The sequence below is a fragment of the Amphiura filiformis genome, chromosome 16 (assembly GCF_039555335.1).
Source record: "Amphiura filiformis chromosome 16, Afil_fr2py, whole genome shotgun sequence".
In the NCBI taxonomy this organism is placed as follows: Eukaryota; Metazoa; Echinodermata; class Ophiuroidea; order Amphilepidida; family Amphiuridae; genus Amphiura; species Amphiura filiformis.
Window position 1 is genome coordinate 18,236,720 of NC_092643.1, and position 18,068 is coordinate 18,254,787.

At 37.5% G+C, this 18,068-nt stretch overlaps 1 protein-coding gene across 1 annotated transcript in view; it reads left to right on the forward strand.

Moving 5' to 3' along the window:
- The window catches only part of LOC140135661 (scavenger receptor cysteine-rich domain-containing protein DMBT1-like), a 166,415-nt gene extending 153,006 nt beyond the window's left edge, over positions 1-13,409 (forward strand). Inside the window, exons 41-50 of the mRNA XM_072157239.1 lie at positions 980-1,246; positions 1,756-2,007; positions 2,232-2,483; positions 3,140-3,249; positions 9,075-9,139; positions 9,839-10,044; positions 10,512-10,769; positions 11,180-11,437; positions 12,029-12,158; positions 12,840-13,409. Of these exons, the coding sequence (XP_072013340.1) occupies positions 980-1,246; positions 1,756-2,007; positions 2,232-2,483; positions 3,140-3,249; positions 9,075-9,139; positions 9,839-10,044; positions 10,512-10,769; positions 11,180-11,437; positions 12,029-12,158; positions 12,840-12,936 (1,895 nt within the window). The 3' untranslated portion in view covers positions 12,937-13,409. The remainder of the gene's footprint in view (positions 1-979; positions 1,247-1,755; positions 2,008-2,231; positions 2,484-3,139; positions 3,250-9,074; positions 9,140-9,838; positions 10,045-10,511; positions 10,770-11,179; positions 11,438-12,028; positions 12,159-12,839) is intronic.
- Positions 13,410-18,068: the final 4,659 nt, after the last annotated feature.

Here is an 18,068-nt window from a genome sequence, read left to right on the forward strand (position 1 = left end):
GTGGCCTGTTGAATGTCCTTTGCATTCCATTATGCTATGAAGTCTTTGGACTGCTCCTAGAGCTTTTCCTATTCTGTGTTTGATGTCTTCTCTGCTTGTGCCCTTCTGAGATATGGTGCCTCCCAGGTACACAAACTCATCCACTTGCTTGAGCAGATTGCCATTAATGTTGATGTTAAGGTTGACTTTTTGGCTGCTGATAACCTGTACTTCGGTTTTACCAATATTGATCTTCAGTCCGAGGTTCGAGCTGCTACGAAAGACGTTGTCCACTGCAGTCTGCAGGTGACTAGCAGAGTCAGCTAGCAGGACAATGTCATCAGCGAAGCTACAGAAGAACATAAGAACTACAGAAGAACATATAATAAACATAAATATATAAAAAAATGTATTTTAAGTAATATTTATGATCAACAATGTCTTTTGAGAACGAAAAGGGTAAAAACAGCACTAAAAAACCAAAATTCGCTGTTGGGGTCGCGAATGCCACACAGCAACACACGCTCGCCGGGGGTAGCCGAGGGTCTGTGTGAGAGGTTACACTACCGCTTGTGGCAGAAAGGATTCGCAAGCAGCTATCATGGCGGCTTCCTTGAATCGCAGAAATGAAGGATTGAAAGTGCTTTTACTTTGTTAGGAATATTCCGAAATTCATATAGACCGTCTGGTATGTTAAATTTAGGGGTATATAACTATATTTGATATTGATTAGTTTATGGTACAGATTTCCTTTATTCCCCATTTTATTAAAAACTTGCACTTTGCCAAATGATATAAGAACAACCTCATCCGAAACATGGAAACTCAGTTTCACAAATTTTACATTTCTGTGGTAGGGTTAAGTATCGTTTACAGGCAGTTTAATGTTCCGGGTTTTATGAGAAATGGTCACGTTCGATCCATTTTGACACCGACAATGACTATTTGTGTTTATTATTTAGAGGTCAAATCTATATGTTTAATTACATACCTAATGCAGGAAATCGTCCGATTGTATCGAATTGCCCAACCAACCAAGTGGTTAACACGCAGAGTGGAAGTCGTGGTACTACAGTACACTGGACTGAACCTACAGCTACAGATCGCGATGGCAACTCTATCCCTGTACTGCTCAACACTCACCATCCAGGTTCAGTGTTTTACCCAGGAACAACAATTGTCACCTATGTATTCGTAGCCTTATTCGTGGACACAGCACGTACAGACAGTCTAGCAAAATGTACCTTTACAGTTACATGTACCTTACGTAAGTTAAACAGTTTATGATAATTGATACGGTCCTGTTGATTTGTTGTGACCATCTCGTACGCCATGCACGTACAGTGTTATCAACGTCACGTATAAGCTCGACTAATATTTCGATCCTATAAAGTAAGCGACGGATAATGTCGTTTTATTAAAAATATCGGATTTTGTCACAACTACAGCACCAAAAGTTGCCGGATGTGTTTGCAGTAATGTCAGTAATGTACATTACAATCATGAAAAAACAATATTTTGATAAAATTTGGATGCAAATGTTACCATGTGTCTTCAAGTAGTGCCCACGCTCGATGGAAAATAATGATGTAATGGTAAAACAGCATCCCATTTTTAAAATCCTCCTATATTCTCAACGGATACATTATGCACATGGGAAGATGTATCCCAGAAGACAGAATACCTAGCATTTTTTAAGTTTAATACGGTATGAAAATACCTCATGGGAAATATGTAACTCATGTAACATAATAGTACAATACAATATTATTTCAGAGGATACAACACCCCCACATGTATACAACTGCCCAGCTGATAAAGCGTTAACAATTGAAATGGGAAAGGAAGGCGCTCAATGTACCTGGGTGGAACCATCCGCCAGAGACGACACAGGAAATGCAACTCTTGTTCGCCAGTCACACTCTCCTGGTATTGTGTTCCCTCCTGGCACTTCCTATGTAACTTACGTATATGCTGACAACTCGGGCAATCAAGCTACTTGTAGCTTTCAAGTCAACGTGAAAACAGGTATGAGGGAGTCATTTCACATCTTAGTATAAACGATGTGAAACATTCTAATGTGAAACATTAATGTCGTCGTGATAAAATGTGTTCATTGCCAAATATTTTTATGAGTATACAACTAAGACCTAGAATTAAAACTTAAATTAAAGCTCCCAAAATGTCAGTGTCCAAATCATACTTAGCTAACAAATGTACATTTTTTTTATTTGTTCACCTGAATTATATAGTGGACACAATTGCACCTGTTGTTACTAATTGTCCCTCCGGTATCAGCGTTTTACAAGATGGCGACAGCATCGGCAAGCGAGTAAGCTGGGTTCCTCCAATAGTTAGTGATAATTCCGGGAATCCATCGGTTCTTATGCAGTCACATACGCCAGGAACTGTGTTTCCATCTGGGACTACGATAGTTACCTACGTGTTCACCGATCCGTCTCATAATCTGGCAAAATGTAGTTTCAATGTCAACGTTAGGAGTGGTATGTATAATATTGGATGGTAATTATTACGCATTGTTTGACTCGTGTTTGATTAAATTTCTATACTAGAATAAAGACAAAGTTTTTATACTACGCTAGCTGTCATTGCTGAACATGCTGAACTGTTTTACAGAAATCACGACGCGACACCGAAGGCATGTCGCATGTCAATTTTAGATACAGAATCAGTGCCCCCTCTTTTCTTTCTTGCAAATATATGAAGTACATAAATATATTTATTTTCATCATCCTCAAATTATAAAATATCTTGGCCCTATATATTTTTTGTTTACAGTATCTTAATCAGATGAGTATTTCATAACAAGACATTACAAGTATTCTAATAGAATACATTACCATCTATTACTGTGTTTAGCCATGCACGCTTAACCAATCTCTTCCACAGTGAAACCTAGCGAATTTAATAATATGTAGCTTCTATCACGTGTTGTTTGGAAAAGAGATTTCAAAGGCTACAGGTCATCATAGGTCATGTTATAGGTTAAATTTAGGCATCCATTTGAACAACATGTGATAGCATAATGAGACTGCAATTTTGACATTTTGTTATTGCAATATTTTGTTTTAAGATGAATGACTTTTGACATTTTTGTTTCGACGTGCTCAGGAAAACAACCCTAATTTTTGTGTTTCAGGATCCGTCGTTCTGGATGTCTCGCTTACGATGGACCGTGAATTTCATAATTCTCTAACGAATCCGAGTTCACCTGAATACAATGCTCTAGAAAGAACCCTCGTGTCAACTGTAAGTCATTACCATAAAAACTCGATAGTTAGCATATGTGCTTGATATCGAGCGCTTTTAAAACATGCAAACATGAAGAGCCCCATCCACAAAAGTGTAAAGGGTTTTGAGCAAATCATCGATACACATAGTTGTACACGAACAAATAAACCTGCAAATTAGTGTCTCAACCCCATTAGTTCAGTGAAGTTACCGTGAATTTCAAGTTTCTAAAGCGCTCGATAGTAAGCACATATACTAACTATCGAGTTTTTACGGTATCTTTAATAATGCAAGAATATTATGTCTTGAATTACAGGTTGATGACTAGATATGATTTTGTTGTAGTTCAAATGACAAATATCAATGCATGCCCTGATAACATTTTTAAAGAACAATGCATGACCCAGAAGGGGTAAATGTGTTGATTATTCAGACCGTGCATTGAAAGAGATATGCGTAAAACTGTTGTTATTGGTTCACTCCCTGATGAATATTCATTTATGAATATCTATCACTCACTAACTGTTACTTCGTTGACAAGTTTCTATTCATGATACTTTAGTACAACCCTATACACGCACACTTCTTATAACTCGCTTTTTCCTAAATGTTGATGTTATTAAGAAACATGTTGTTGAGTCACTAAATTAAAGTCGAGGTTTCGAGTCATCTTGAGCTCTTTGGGTCTGAAAGTCAAGTCGCGTTATTTCAAACTATCGAGTCAAGTCATTGCAGATAGCAATGTACAGTCAAGTCATTGCACTACATCGTGCCAATCGAGTCATATCATAATAATATGCATGTGTATTAAGACTTCAAGGGGCATCTCGTGATCCATAGCATCCATCAACTTTCCTCAAAATATATTTTTGACATGTCCTTAAAAATTCTTTAAAATTTTACCCTCAAATAAACTTCTCAACAAAAGTTTGGAAAGTTTTTTCAAGCATCTGTATCTCAAATTATTTGTGACATATTCATATCGTGTTGCATATCAATGGACAGATACAATACTCCCCTTTACAAGGACACCCCATTTGAAACAATAACATTTTTCACGGCTGAGTACACGCCTTGTGAATGTAGTGGGGTCTCAAAAAGAATTTGCCAAATTGATCATTATTCTGTGCAGCTAGCTGCAATCTCATAACTTCACAATCTTGGACCTAATCTGTATCTGTTAGCTACTGTGTAATCTCCAATAGGATGTCTAACACAGGACCTAATGCAATCCTCCAAGATGAAACCGCTAGCCCCAATTAGCCACGGTAGTCAACGACTACCTACAGAATATGGGAGTAGAGTAAAATGGCCTGCCATCAGGCCAGACCTGGGGGCCAGACCTCAACCCGATTGAACACTTGTGGGACCAGCTTGATCGTGCTGTGCATGCCAGAGATGCAACCACATTGAATGACCTGCGACGAATCCTTGCTGAAGAATGCAATTCCATCCCACAGTAACGTGTAACCAGGTCGGTGAGCAGCATGAGGAGAAGGTGCCTGACTATTGTGGCTGCCTGTGGTTTTTCCACCCGCTATTGAGGTTAGTGGCTAGCGTTGTTTGAGCACAGAATAATGGTCAATTTGGCAAATTCTGTTTGAGACCCCACTACATTTACAAGGCGTGTACTCAGTCGTGAAAAATGTTATTGTTTCAAATGGGGTGTCATTGTAAAGGGTGTATTGTTTTTCCCACATTTCACTGTTCACTATATTACGTACGTTATTTCATACGCTGGTAATATCACTGATTTCCAGAAAGGCAGTTATTTTATGTTTTGCTCTTGCATGCTCTTCCGGCTATTCCAGAAGAATTACACAAAAACAATTTCCTTGAATATTGAAGCGCGAAATGTACATTAAAAATAACGTTGTAACTATAACCTCAATGTTTTTTCGAAATTCAATCTTTCAGCTCAATTCATTATGTAATTCCACTTCAGGTTGGAATTATCTAAACGTTCGGACCTCATAACTGGTAAATTGTTGGTCTAAAATATATAAAAGTATACATATTTAGAACAGCAAAGACTTGGTAAATCCATCTGTGGGGTCAAATTTTATTATTTTGAATTTTGAAAATTAAGCATTTTTGACCATTTTTGGTACACATTTGTCAAAGTAGGTCAAAATTCAAAAACTTATGACCAACAATATAGCAGTTATGAGGCCCAAAAGCTTCAATAATTCCAGGGTTTAAGGCCAACCTTAACGTAAAATTGAGTGCTACAGCTATTCTTTTTCTATCATTTAATTACTTCATTCGTTTGCAAACCACATACCACCGTTCCAAGAACTTTTACAATTGCTCTAAAACCAGGCCGCGAAATTCCAGCGAAATGCAGTGCAATTTTTAGGACATTTCCCTTGTTATATCCTGTTTTCCTTGCAACGGCTTCAATTGAATCCTTCATATATTATAGAATGGTGTAATAATATTTGGCTGTGTTGCCTAAGTAACTATGACAACAGTGTGTTAAAGTCATATTGTTATGAATTCGTCAGAGTGACGAATCGAGAATTTGAGCAAATTGAGTTACTTATTGTATGCTCTAACAGGCTGCGAAATTCCAACGAAATACTGTACAAATTAGATTGATTTACAGTATTGTATAACTGGAAACCCCGAATTTTCTACATTAAATGCCCCATACTGTTATATTCGATACCAATGTATAGCTGTAGGAATATATTCCAGTAGAAAAAAGTGCCTCTCTGACAAAAAAATGAAAGAGAAAATCTCGAGGGTAAATGAAAAGAAAAGGGGCAAGGAGCCCGTTTCACCAAAATTCAGCCCATCATGAGCCACAATAGTGTAAAGTACAAACTTCTTGCGCGCTGCCCGCGCACATTGTCACAATCAAGCCCTTTTCATCCTGATCATGGGCGAAAAGTTTGGTACTATTTGTACAGGGTGTCCCAGAATGATCTGTACCGGGAAAGATGGAATTTTTTAGGTATGAAGGGCATGTTTAATGGTCATATTGTTTTGCATTTTAAGTTCTACATATAGTTAGCTTTCTCAGATTTTTTAGTTTTTAAAAATTTGACGTTTCTAGTAGAAGTTATAGAAGATTGCGTAAAAATGATGAATTCTAAGTTTTGACAACGCAACCTATTTTGAAAATCTGTAACATTACTAACCGTTCAGCACAAAGTTATTTGGAAAAAGTTATGCAGGTATTTTAGTTGTGCCCTGTTCATATTTCCACTAAAAAGCCGATATCTATCTATTATTTATGACGTTACGAAGCAATCATTATATGGAATTAAGGATTTGTGGCCTAATCCAATTCTCTCTTTGGCGGTAGTTGTAAATATAGTTATTGTGGTGTGAGGTCCATGTCATTTGAAATGCTTGCAGAGATCGAATTGGTTGTGGTACAGAAAAGTCGGCTCCTCAATTTACTGTACAGCAGCGTGGATTTCTTTCAAAAACTTACTGGCAAACCGGCAGCTATGTTGAGACGCAAAGAAGATTCATTAGACGATAGTGTATAACGTAAAGAAGTTTGACGAGCACGGAACTGTCAGGAATCGGCAGAGTGAAGCTTCAGGTGCTCGTAAGACTGTAAGAACTAGAGCGAACATTGCAGCTGTCCGGCAAGCTTTAAGGCGCAACCCCAACAGTAGTTGTCGTCGAAATGCTGTGCCAAACATCCCACGTTCTTCATTTCATCGTATCGTGCCATTTTTCAAAGGTATGCGAGTCGTTTTTCATCGATTTTACATTATTGCATGCCACGCCAAAACGAATAAAGGTAGCGTGCTGAAATTAACAGAATAGGTAGGAGACATATCCAACATTATAATGCTGGTATCAAAAATAGATACACTGCCCGTCTTCTATTTTTAGTTATTTTTGCAAACACGGTACAAATCATTCTGGGACACCCTGTACCAAAAGTACAAAATTGTGTCTGCTACGCGCGCACATCATCCAAGTTTAGCCTTTTTGTACGCTCCAAGTCATGCACAGTCTCTCTTAATACAAAATCGGTATGTATTGTATGATACATTTTTTTTAATGTCTGTGCCCCCGAGATTGTATTTTGCCCACCACCCCGACCAAGAAAGCTGGCTACGCCCCTGGTATCTTCTATCCAGTGATACCAAAATAAGTACAAGCATTTCTTACATGATATCACTATGGCTTAATAATGTCAGTGCGCCTTCGTGAAATTGGAAATCACAGAAAAGTACACACAAAATACATTAATATTGTTATTTCTGCTTTTAAATCCTCGAGTTTTACACGGGTGACTATGCTTGCATGCCAAGTTAAAGTCTATATCCTTAGCAGGGGCGTAAATCCATTTTTGAAAGTGGGGGGGACACAATGAAAATTATTAGTCATTGATACTTCGGCGCGACAGCGCCGCACGTCGTGCCCCCGCGACGTAGGGGGGTGTCTGAGGGGGATGTGCCCCCTGAGAAGTAAGAAACTTTTGCAAAATGAAGACCTTATTTAAGCCATTTGGTGGACCATTTTTGGAACTATTATTGTGTAAAATTTTAGCTTGAAACAGCTGAAAAACTGTGAAATGACGGCCTAATAAGCCATTCGTGGACAATTCTTCACTAAAACAGAAGCGAAAGTGACCACTTGTTTATGTAAACGCAGGGTGGTGCCTGAGGGGGATGTATGTTCCGCCCTCAGACATTGGAAAATTTTGCAAAATAAAGGTCCAATTGAAGTCATTTGGTGCATAATTTTTACACTGTTATCATAAAAAAAGGGACCGAACTCAATTTGCACAATTTTACTTGAGATTTGAGATTCGGAATTATTACTAAAGCATGCATGGATTGATGTTGAAGTCAGCATGAGTCCGTCTTAAAACTGACTTTGGTGATAAAATGTGACGGGCCCTGCATATCGACGGGCCCGCAGTACAGGCTTTTGGGCCGAGGACCCGCATACAAGAAATGCCCAAAATAATCACAGGCCTATGATATATTACGATCGACCCGGCTGTGCGGATTTTTAGGTATGGGCAGTGATGGGCCTACGCAATTATGTGCAATTTAACATTTTTTCTTCTCCTTTTCTCCCTTTTCTCTTTTCTTTTTCTCCCTTTCTCTTCCCTTTTTCTCCTTTTCTCCCTTTCTCTTCTCTCCTTTCCCTTTTTTTTTGTGGGTAGGGACCAAAATGTGGGGGGGGGGGGGACATTTGATATTATGTCCCCCACTTTGAAAAAGTGAGGGGACGTGTCCCCTGTCCCCCACCAGATTTAATTTCTACACAAGAGCCCCATATCAAGGACGCGTGCTATGGTTTACACGTAGTTAAATACGTATTCGCCCACGAATACAACTTTCTGCGCAGCGGTAGAGACATTTTGGATTTAGCATAAAGCCGAATAGCTGTAATTACGCGTTTTGGGTGATATATCGATTGTTTCAGAACATGATTGCAATTCGTGCACATTTACTATATAATATTATAATATACATTTCAAATGAGTGCTTACGAATCTTCTAAATTTTTAGAAGGACCAATGGAATGGTACCAAGATTTTCAAACACCGTTTACTCAGAACAGCAATATTGCGGATTCGGCACTATGCCGTGTTCATAACGAGATATACTAAACTACAAGTTATAAATCCGAACGTCCAGAGAAATATTTAGGAACAGATTTGACGCAAATGTTTGCAATTTTAAAGATTGTATAAACTTTGACCTTGGATTTATTGGGTACCCATCATATTCTTCTTGGCTTAGACGACACCATGAAATAAAACCAAAGTCGAGATCAATTTAACGAGTGAATATTTGGTCTTCCTAAACTCCTTAACTAGATTTGAAACGGTCATATTATTGTTTACTTTGTAACAGATGGATGACGTTTTTAAAGGAAGTCCATTAGCTCAGAGTTACAGCATGGCGGAAGTAACCGGTTTCAGGGAGGGTGAAGTATGGGGATCCGAGCATTAAGTGCGACTGAAGTTTTGTAGGGTGAATCCAGCCTCATGGATCCGGTTGGGCGAGATCTTAGATATTTCATCAAGTACATTTTTCTAATTCTTCCCCTTTTCTTTCATTTTCCCTCCTTTTTTCTCTCCTATGTTCCTTTCTTGCTCCTTCTCTTCTCTTATTTCATTTCTTCTTCAGATTTTTCTGTTCCTCACCTCATTATTATTATTATTATTATTATTATTATTATTATTATTATTATTATTATTATTATTACTTTGAGAAAATTTGAGAAAGTTATGCCCGAACTATAAATAATATAGTAAGATTTATTATATCCTATATTTTCATTTTATATTAAATTACACAAATCGTCATTAAAAGCAATCACTTTTTTATTTTTAGAAATACGAATGGAGATTTGATATTAAAAGCAATCGCTATTTTATTTTTAGCAATACGAATTAAGACTTTCATTTATCATTTAAATAAATTGTTAACAAACCCAGGATGTTAAACTGAGGTTGTGTGAAGTATTTATCAAACCTTTTAAAGATGTAGTAATAGATTGTAAAGAATATTGTAAAGAAGTTGTCAAAAAAATTATAATATTCATTATAGAAAAACTGGGCTAGACCTTTACACAAGCAAACAAAACGTGATTGCCATACTACTATTTCTTTTAACAGCCGTGGTAGTATCGAAGCTAATTGTCGAGTGCACCTCAACCAAGCCCAAAACTCCCAACCACCACCGTTAGGTCTTTCAATACTCTCACCTGGAGACGAAGATATACAAGCGAAAATATTAAACATTCTGCAAACAGCGGCTCTAGGGAATGGCATTCTGGTAGAGTTAGGAGTTCAGCCAGATTCTATTGTTGTTATATTGCGTATGCACTTTTATCTACTCTCTTATTCTAATTTTAATTCTCTTGTTAAGCAATTTAAGGGACATATTAAAAATTTTAATTTATCTACAGGCCTAACTTTTGAATAACAACATGAAAGCATGCGTTTGGAACGGAAATGATGCAAGGAATGCGAATGTATCTTTGCATGTCGGCCCAAATATGGAAGAAAAAATGCATTTTTTTTTTTTTAAAGTCCAAAGACCAAATTTTCCCGCCAAAATAACATCGAAGATACTACATTTTCACTTGTTAAGCAAATATTAATGCAATTCGTTTTTGAATCAGTTTAATTCCAAATAAAAATGATGTAATGATGATCTGCTAGTTAGCAAAGCATATATATACTGCGTTAAATGGGAGGGTAGACTTTTGTATGCTTCATTTATATTATTTCATTTTCTCTGTGTTGTTAAAAATGAGTAAGACATATCATGTTTGTTCATTAGAAACACCAAGCTCAACAGCACCGATTATGACAAGTTGTCCTAGCGTCATTGAAATGTCCAAGAAACCTGGGGATGCTGACGTCATCGTGTCGTGGGTGGAGCCCGTCGCCACAGACTCACTTGGCATAGTACCGCTGGTATTCAAAACACATTCGCCGGGAAGTGTTTTTGACGCAGGGTCAACTGTGGTCAAATATTCATTTGGGAGAACACCTGTTGATACAGCGTCGTGCATTTTTACCGTCAAAGTTATAGAGGGTAAGGTTCAAGGGTCACAGTTGAGGTTCAGAATTTCTCCTTCCTAATGATTTCAAACAACTTCAAAGAAAACCTCATTTATATCAAAATTAGTTTCAACGAATCATTATTTTAAACAGAATGATGGTTGCATGGGTGACTAAGAGATAAGAGAAAGAAAGTTGATGGAAAACAAAACAATTAAATCAGTCAAAACATTGATACCGAGAATTTTGTTGTTGTTGTTGTTGTTGTTGTTGCTTTTATGGGATGTTCAAAATGTTTTTGAAAGCATCATTTTTTGGAAAATGTGATTTATTTTACTTAACAATATTATTAACCAGTTTCTTTACAAAAAGGCACCATTATGTCAAGAAGAAAATTAGCGCGTTTAAAATCATTTTCCTACTGTTTCAAATTTTACTTTTCAGGTGGAAGCGACTCCTTCGTCATTAAGAACTGTCCTGATGATATCTTCGTCAAAAAGTCAAATTTAAAAGATGGTCAAGGAATTACCGTAACCTGGCGTGAACCAACGGCTTCGTACATGTCTAAAAATGCTAGTCTTATTTCCCAGTCGCATAAACCTGGCAATTCCTTCGCAGTTGGCAAGACGATGGTAACGTACGTTTTTGGCACAACGGACGGCATTGAGACTTCCTGCGACTTCGCCGTTTTAATCAATACAGGTAACGTTAAAGTCAAATCCAAACACGTTTCTATTCACACTATGCGTCAGAATGTCAGAATTAGACAATGAAGGTACTGTCGTGCATTTATCGTCTCATATAACACGAGGACATCATTATTTTAAGTAAAACAACGAGGCGAAGCCTATATTTTTCAAGGTATTGCTTTGGGTTTAAAATCGATCAGTCCCGTTGTTGATATGTACTTCCGATTTGTTCAAATAGCGCCTACGAGTATCGCATTGACATCGCAAAAGTGTGATACGTGTCATATCACACGGCTAAGAACCAATAAGATTGCAGGAACTTTCTTAAGTGTTTAAGAATGATTGGATTGAATTTTGTTCTTTTTAACTCATAATTTATAGCAGTGTGGTTTCTTAAATGGATCCTGGCGTCGTTAACCCATCAAACATCTCTTTTTAGTAATTTATAACGCAGTTTCTACACCATTCGATAAATAAATTAGAAGCCTAAATCGAAACACCTGCTACATCCGTGTATATTATCGTACTAGTTTCTCTGTCCTTCATGTCCTTGCTTCTATCAAATGCCTACATTTTAATTCTGGTTCATTGTTTTTCGAATTAGATGCCAAGGGTAACACACTAACGTTTACAAGCGGTCATTCTTCCGTCTCAGTGGCTGGTCTCGTGATTGCTATTTTGGTCGGTATACTTCTTCTTTTTGTAATCGTTGGCCTTGTCGTCCTGTATAAAAGGTATGTCATCAATCATTAAACTCTTGATCTATATCCTTGTATGAAGATATAATTATGCTGTTGAGTCTTTGCATAATGTTAAAGCCACACACTGCGAATCATCGTTTCCCAGGGAAAACGATCAGAGAGTAACATGAGTATAGGTGTAAATTTCACCTTGTGTCCATTATTAGTCTTACAATTACGGTCTGATTTTCCCACCCAATACGCCCTGCATAGTAGGATTACAACTGGTCGGACTCTCACTTCCTCACTCTCTCTTCACTTCCACATTGGGGTTTTTCAAGTGATGGCTTTAATAAATTAATATTGAGACCTTTAAGATGTCTCATGACGTCACTGGAATGCTTGATACTTCATACCAGAGTGTGGTTTCTCAGGAATTTGGCGGGGCCAAGTACCTTATCTTATGTATTTTTTGAAGATATCAGGTCATGAAAATGGGAATTTTTTGGAACATCTTTGAATGTGATTTGAGACCTTCTAATCGACTTAAAGGGTTGGTTTGATCGTTTCATTTGGTTCTGTAAGGTTGAGGTGACCCTAACTCTATGCCTAAGCCAATGCCTAAACTAGCATCTGCGACCACGTATGTGCATTTAATGGAGATTACATTGTAAATCAAAAAATGTATGTCAACTTGTTTTCTCACTTGTATTTTTCTTAATGTTGTCTTTTCAGGAGAAGGCAGTCTGGTTACGCAATGGAAATGCAATCAGCGGGCTTCGATGGTCCACCTTCACCTTTCGCAACAACCGAATACAAGTCTCTGTTTTGATGCATTAAATCATGTGTAGTTCAAATTAGACCAACGCTACTGAAATAATGTCTTTCCTAAAATTTATAGAACGAGCTGTAAATATTGTTTATTTCATTTTGAATCACGCATTGTGGCGAAACAGAAGCAAAATGTACATACATGTACAAGAAATGTTTTATGACTGTTATAATGATGAATTTATTTTTCTAATGATTGAATGTTATTGTGCAACATATCGAGTATCCGTATAGAGGTTATCTGGGTTCTATAAGCTGCATATCCAATCAACGACTGCTATACCTTGTTTAGGACTACTTGCATGTGCAACCACGACTGTTTCAAAATAACCCGCCAAAGTCATGCATGTAACTCCGAGGTCGTGCATTGATTTGGTTTGAATGAGTAACACTACATGAACCAGCGCCTTTGGTTAGAAGTCACACATGAGTGAAGTGGGCAACCTCTATTATAAATATCAGTAGTATTTTAAACACAGTTTACTTATCTTCCTTTTCCCTCCTGTGGACGGACTAACATTAATCAGATAATAGCCCCTAACAATAGCAAAGCAATCGGCATGTAACAGTGAGCTCGCAGAAAATTTTAATATGTGGTGTCAGTTTTATAAAAAAAAAACACGTTTGTCTCTCTTGATTTGAATATTGTAATGCACACAATGATGCCTAGAATATACTTATGTAATTGAATTATCTAGAATTATACGACTTCGTTTGGCTACGTTGTGCTAAGTGAAGGAATTTATGTGTGAAAACTGATATATGCATGCTTTTATCTGCAATGCGCATGTCTCGAGTCGCTCAACGGCACACACCGACATCGCCCGGTTAATAATTACATTATACAGCCAGAGACACTGAAATGAATACCCGGGATCGATACACGTAAATGTGCTATGCGCGATTGATATTCAGACGATAAATCTTTGGATACCGGGGTAGAAAATGATGAATATCTCCCGTAAATGATTTCGTATAAAAAAACCAGGTCTGGTTCCTTGCACTTGAACATATATGTTCAACGGATATGATAGTCGTTAGCTTGCGTCTTGAGAAAGAAGCGTGCGTCTTGAACTCATAAACTGACAAAAATATTCTGATTTTCTGATGTGAGCACTCACTCACATGGCGTATACAATGTTCACCCCCACACAGAGGTCACACACAGCGTAGTGTGAGCACTCACTCACATGGCGTATACAAGGTCACTTACACACTAGAGAAGTCAATTACCGAGGTATTGACAGTAGCCTTAGTCGGGATGTCCTCAGCTCATTATGCGTCTTAAAGGTCGGAACAAAATGGCCATGCGTGGCTGTGGATTCAACCTACCATGGCGATTTCTGCCATTAAGATATCGGGGCGATGACACTGTGCGGCAAGCGGCAAGACAGTATGATCCCAAAATAGGGTGTGTTTTTATTTAGCAGTTAGTTTTCACTATCTTTATTTATCAATATGTGTTTATAAATAGGCACGTGACCACCTCCGCGTTGCCATAACAGCTTGTAGACAGGAAGTCTGCAATTGACCTTCGGCATGGTGGGTGATCTTCTTGTACATTTGAATGCAAAGTAGATAAGTGACACCAAATTGTGCAGCAAAATTTGCCTTTTTTCAACTTGTGTGATATTATTGTTAGCGTTTACTAACTTCGATAATACGAATTTATTATTATTTATCTCCGCTTATGCATGACGTATATGACTGTTACTTACGATCAATAACGTCTGTACCTTTGTCTTTCAAAACACACAACCATTAGTATTAGAGTACCTTTAATTACGTAATCTCATTTGCATAAAGTCATTGCTATATGTACACTGACGACTGTCAACATTATTGGCGGGAAATTTGAATTGTAGTTGAGGAACGTGTAATAAAGAGAAGCAGAAGTAAGGACCAAAGCACTTAACAAGCCTTATTTTTAGTATGCGATAATCTGAGTATATTGAATTGATAATTGTGAAAGAAGATATGTATCCGTCAACAGATGAGGAAAGGGGCCGTCTTTGAACTTCACCAAAAATAGGCCTTAACGACAAATAAATATGGTGTGAAAATCGTGAGAAAGGAGCCCACAAGGTAGTAGCAAGAATCCAAATTATCTCCAAAACGTAACAAAAACAAATATGATTATCGGTATGGTATCGTATTCGGACAATATAAATTGTTGTAATAAAATATAAATATGCGCATGCGTTGATGCGATGCATGATTAGAAAGAAAAATTTCATCAAAAAAGCGCTAGAAATATGACTAATACAAGGTTTTGCGGAACCGTAGCTGTGTGAGTGAATTGCTATACTAAGTCTTATGCTAAAATTAGACATACCTTCCGAAATTCAAATTTCTTATTGAATCCAGAATTTGATTACAAAAACATGACCTTTTGAAAACAAAGGATTCATTAACTGGGACCTCCCTTTTTAATAATCAGTAGATACCCAATCGAACCAGGTACCATTTGTTAAATTTTGTCATCGATTGATCTTTCTATCTCGTATTATGTAAAAAATAATGCGTGATAAAGCCTACTCAAAAAAATGGTCAAAACAGTCTAAAATGAGTACAGCATCATTCCTATGTTATCAGTTTACAAAGTCGCAAAACCGCGCCAGATTCCATACTTTTATTCTCGAGATATTTGGAATTATGTGTACAAAACCTCAATTTAGCGCGAGATTTTCTTGACTACTTTTCACCATAAATCAGGCAGTGTCCATACGCTATTGTGTTTATGCTAATGTCATTACGTAATCAGGTATTCAACATCGCTAATACATATTTGTTTTGAAAGACAAAATTACAAACTTGTATTTACCGAAGTAACAGTCAGCCAAATCATGCATAAGTGGAGATACACTATAGTTGCGGGAACTTATTGACAAGCCCTCGTATTTCTCTAAAAAAATTCCTATACTCTTCTGTATAGTCGTCAATCGTGTGAGGATTTGGTCGCACTTGGTGTGGCGGCGACCATGGGCCACGTAATATGTATTTATAATTACGCATTTATAAATATAGCCGAAGCTAAATGTTTAGTGCAAGGTGTTTAGCAGAGAAGCATTGTATATCAGCCCACCTCCACTGCGTAACTATTGTACCAAACACAATTTTTATTCAATTTAGTAATCAAAATGATTTCTTTAAATCTAGAAACCTAATACTTGTACAAACCCCTTATCCATAATGATATAATCTTGAACATCAAGACGCATTGTAGTTTTATAGTTACCACGGAAACCAGGTCTTCATTCAAATCTATAATAAATTACTGAAACTGGCAAATTGGTGAGGCTAAAACGGACGGTTTATACAGTTGTGTAAGTACTTCTTGCTTACGGTTTACATTATTTCGGAAAACGGACTTTTGTGATGCATACGAAGAACAAGGTCGTGCGCACTTCAATAAAACATCGAATTTTGTTTTATTTACATTAAGGGGGTTAAATTAAGTTAATTAGTTTCAAAAGCACTGACAGCTCCCCGCAAGCTAAGCACTGAGTAAACACTGAGTAAACAGTCACAATACACTACAAAACAATATCATGCTGTTTAACATGAACACCCGCAAATCCTCTGTCTGGTCACTCATACCATTACACAGAGAAGCTCACTTGAGTAATTAACATGTATTGTTTATTCAACTAATTTGTCAACATTATCATGTCCGTGTCTAAAGGATCACTGCTTTTTATGGAGAACCTATTGTCAACAGTAAAGTGGGTTTTTTTTATTGAATTAGGTCAAGTGTTTGATGTTTGTTTTTTTGAAGGACCATTGAAAAAATATCCAATTTCACTATTTTGAAGTCTCAAAAATCACCCAAATTAATCAGGGTTGCCAAATTGCGATTTGGTAGCCCAAATGGGTGACTTAACTTTCAAAATGGGGTGTAAAAAAACACCTCAAACACTGAAATTGCATCTGACCATTACATTAAGGGAGGTGTAATGAGCGAACCGTGGTTTGGATTCCAGAGTTTGGGTGTCTGTAAGAGGCACAGCCATCAGAAAATGAATACCTGAGATCGCGCGCCAAATAAATAAATAAAATAGGCATAGGTGGGAATCGAACCCGGCACCGTCCGGTTCTGAATCAACGGATAGTATCACCAAGCCAACTTTCTATCTGCACTAAAACCTCGTATTTCTCTAAAAAAATCCTATACTCTTCTGTATAGTCGTCAATCGTGTGAGGATTTGGTCGCACTTGGTGTGGCGGCGACCATGGGCCACGTAATATGTATTTATAATTACGCATTTATAAATATAGTCGAAGCTAACTGTTTAGTGCAAGGTGTTTAGCAGAGATGCATTGTATATCAGCCCACCTCCACTGCGTAACTATTGTACCAAATTATATCCCTAAACACATTGATTTACAGTGAGGGGCAAATTTTGCGGAACAAAATTCACTTATTCGCGTCAAAAACGTCATGTAAAAATGTGTAGTTTCTTTTTCGAAAAGTTGAATTATGCAAACCACATTATGCAATAAAACAAAAAAATGTTGCTTTGCCAATTTGTACTCATCGTGATTAATGTGTGATTAATTTACACTCGTTGGCAGGACGATAAGCGATTAATTGCACGCATCCTGTACAAGAACAAATAAACACAATGGACGGGTTGATGTCCGGACTTCTGTAGTTCAAAACCAAATTCTATGTTTAGGTGCGTACTCCGTTGTCCACCAACGTACATGCGTTACACGTGTACTTCGTTGCCCACCAATGTACACACGTTGAAGAAGTGATGTGAGAAAAAACACAAGTGCCGTACTCCGTTGACCCCCAACGTGCATATGCTAGCACGGGTTACGTTGACTCCCAACGTGCGTATACTCACACGTGTTGGCGAGAGAAGTGTACATTGGCAATGTGAAGAAAAAATAAACAAAAAGAAAGAAAGAAAGAAAGAAAGAAAGAAAGAAAGAAAGAAAGAAAGAAAGAAAGAACCAACCCAAAGTATTAAAATTAAACAAGACAACAAAAATAAACACAAATCCAGACCGGCACACAACCCAATTTGAAAATAAAACCAAATGGATTGTACCGGCATGGGAATCGAACCCACGACCTTCAGATCTCTAGACGGACGCTCTATCCATTAAGCTACCAGCTCCCAT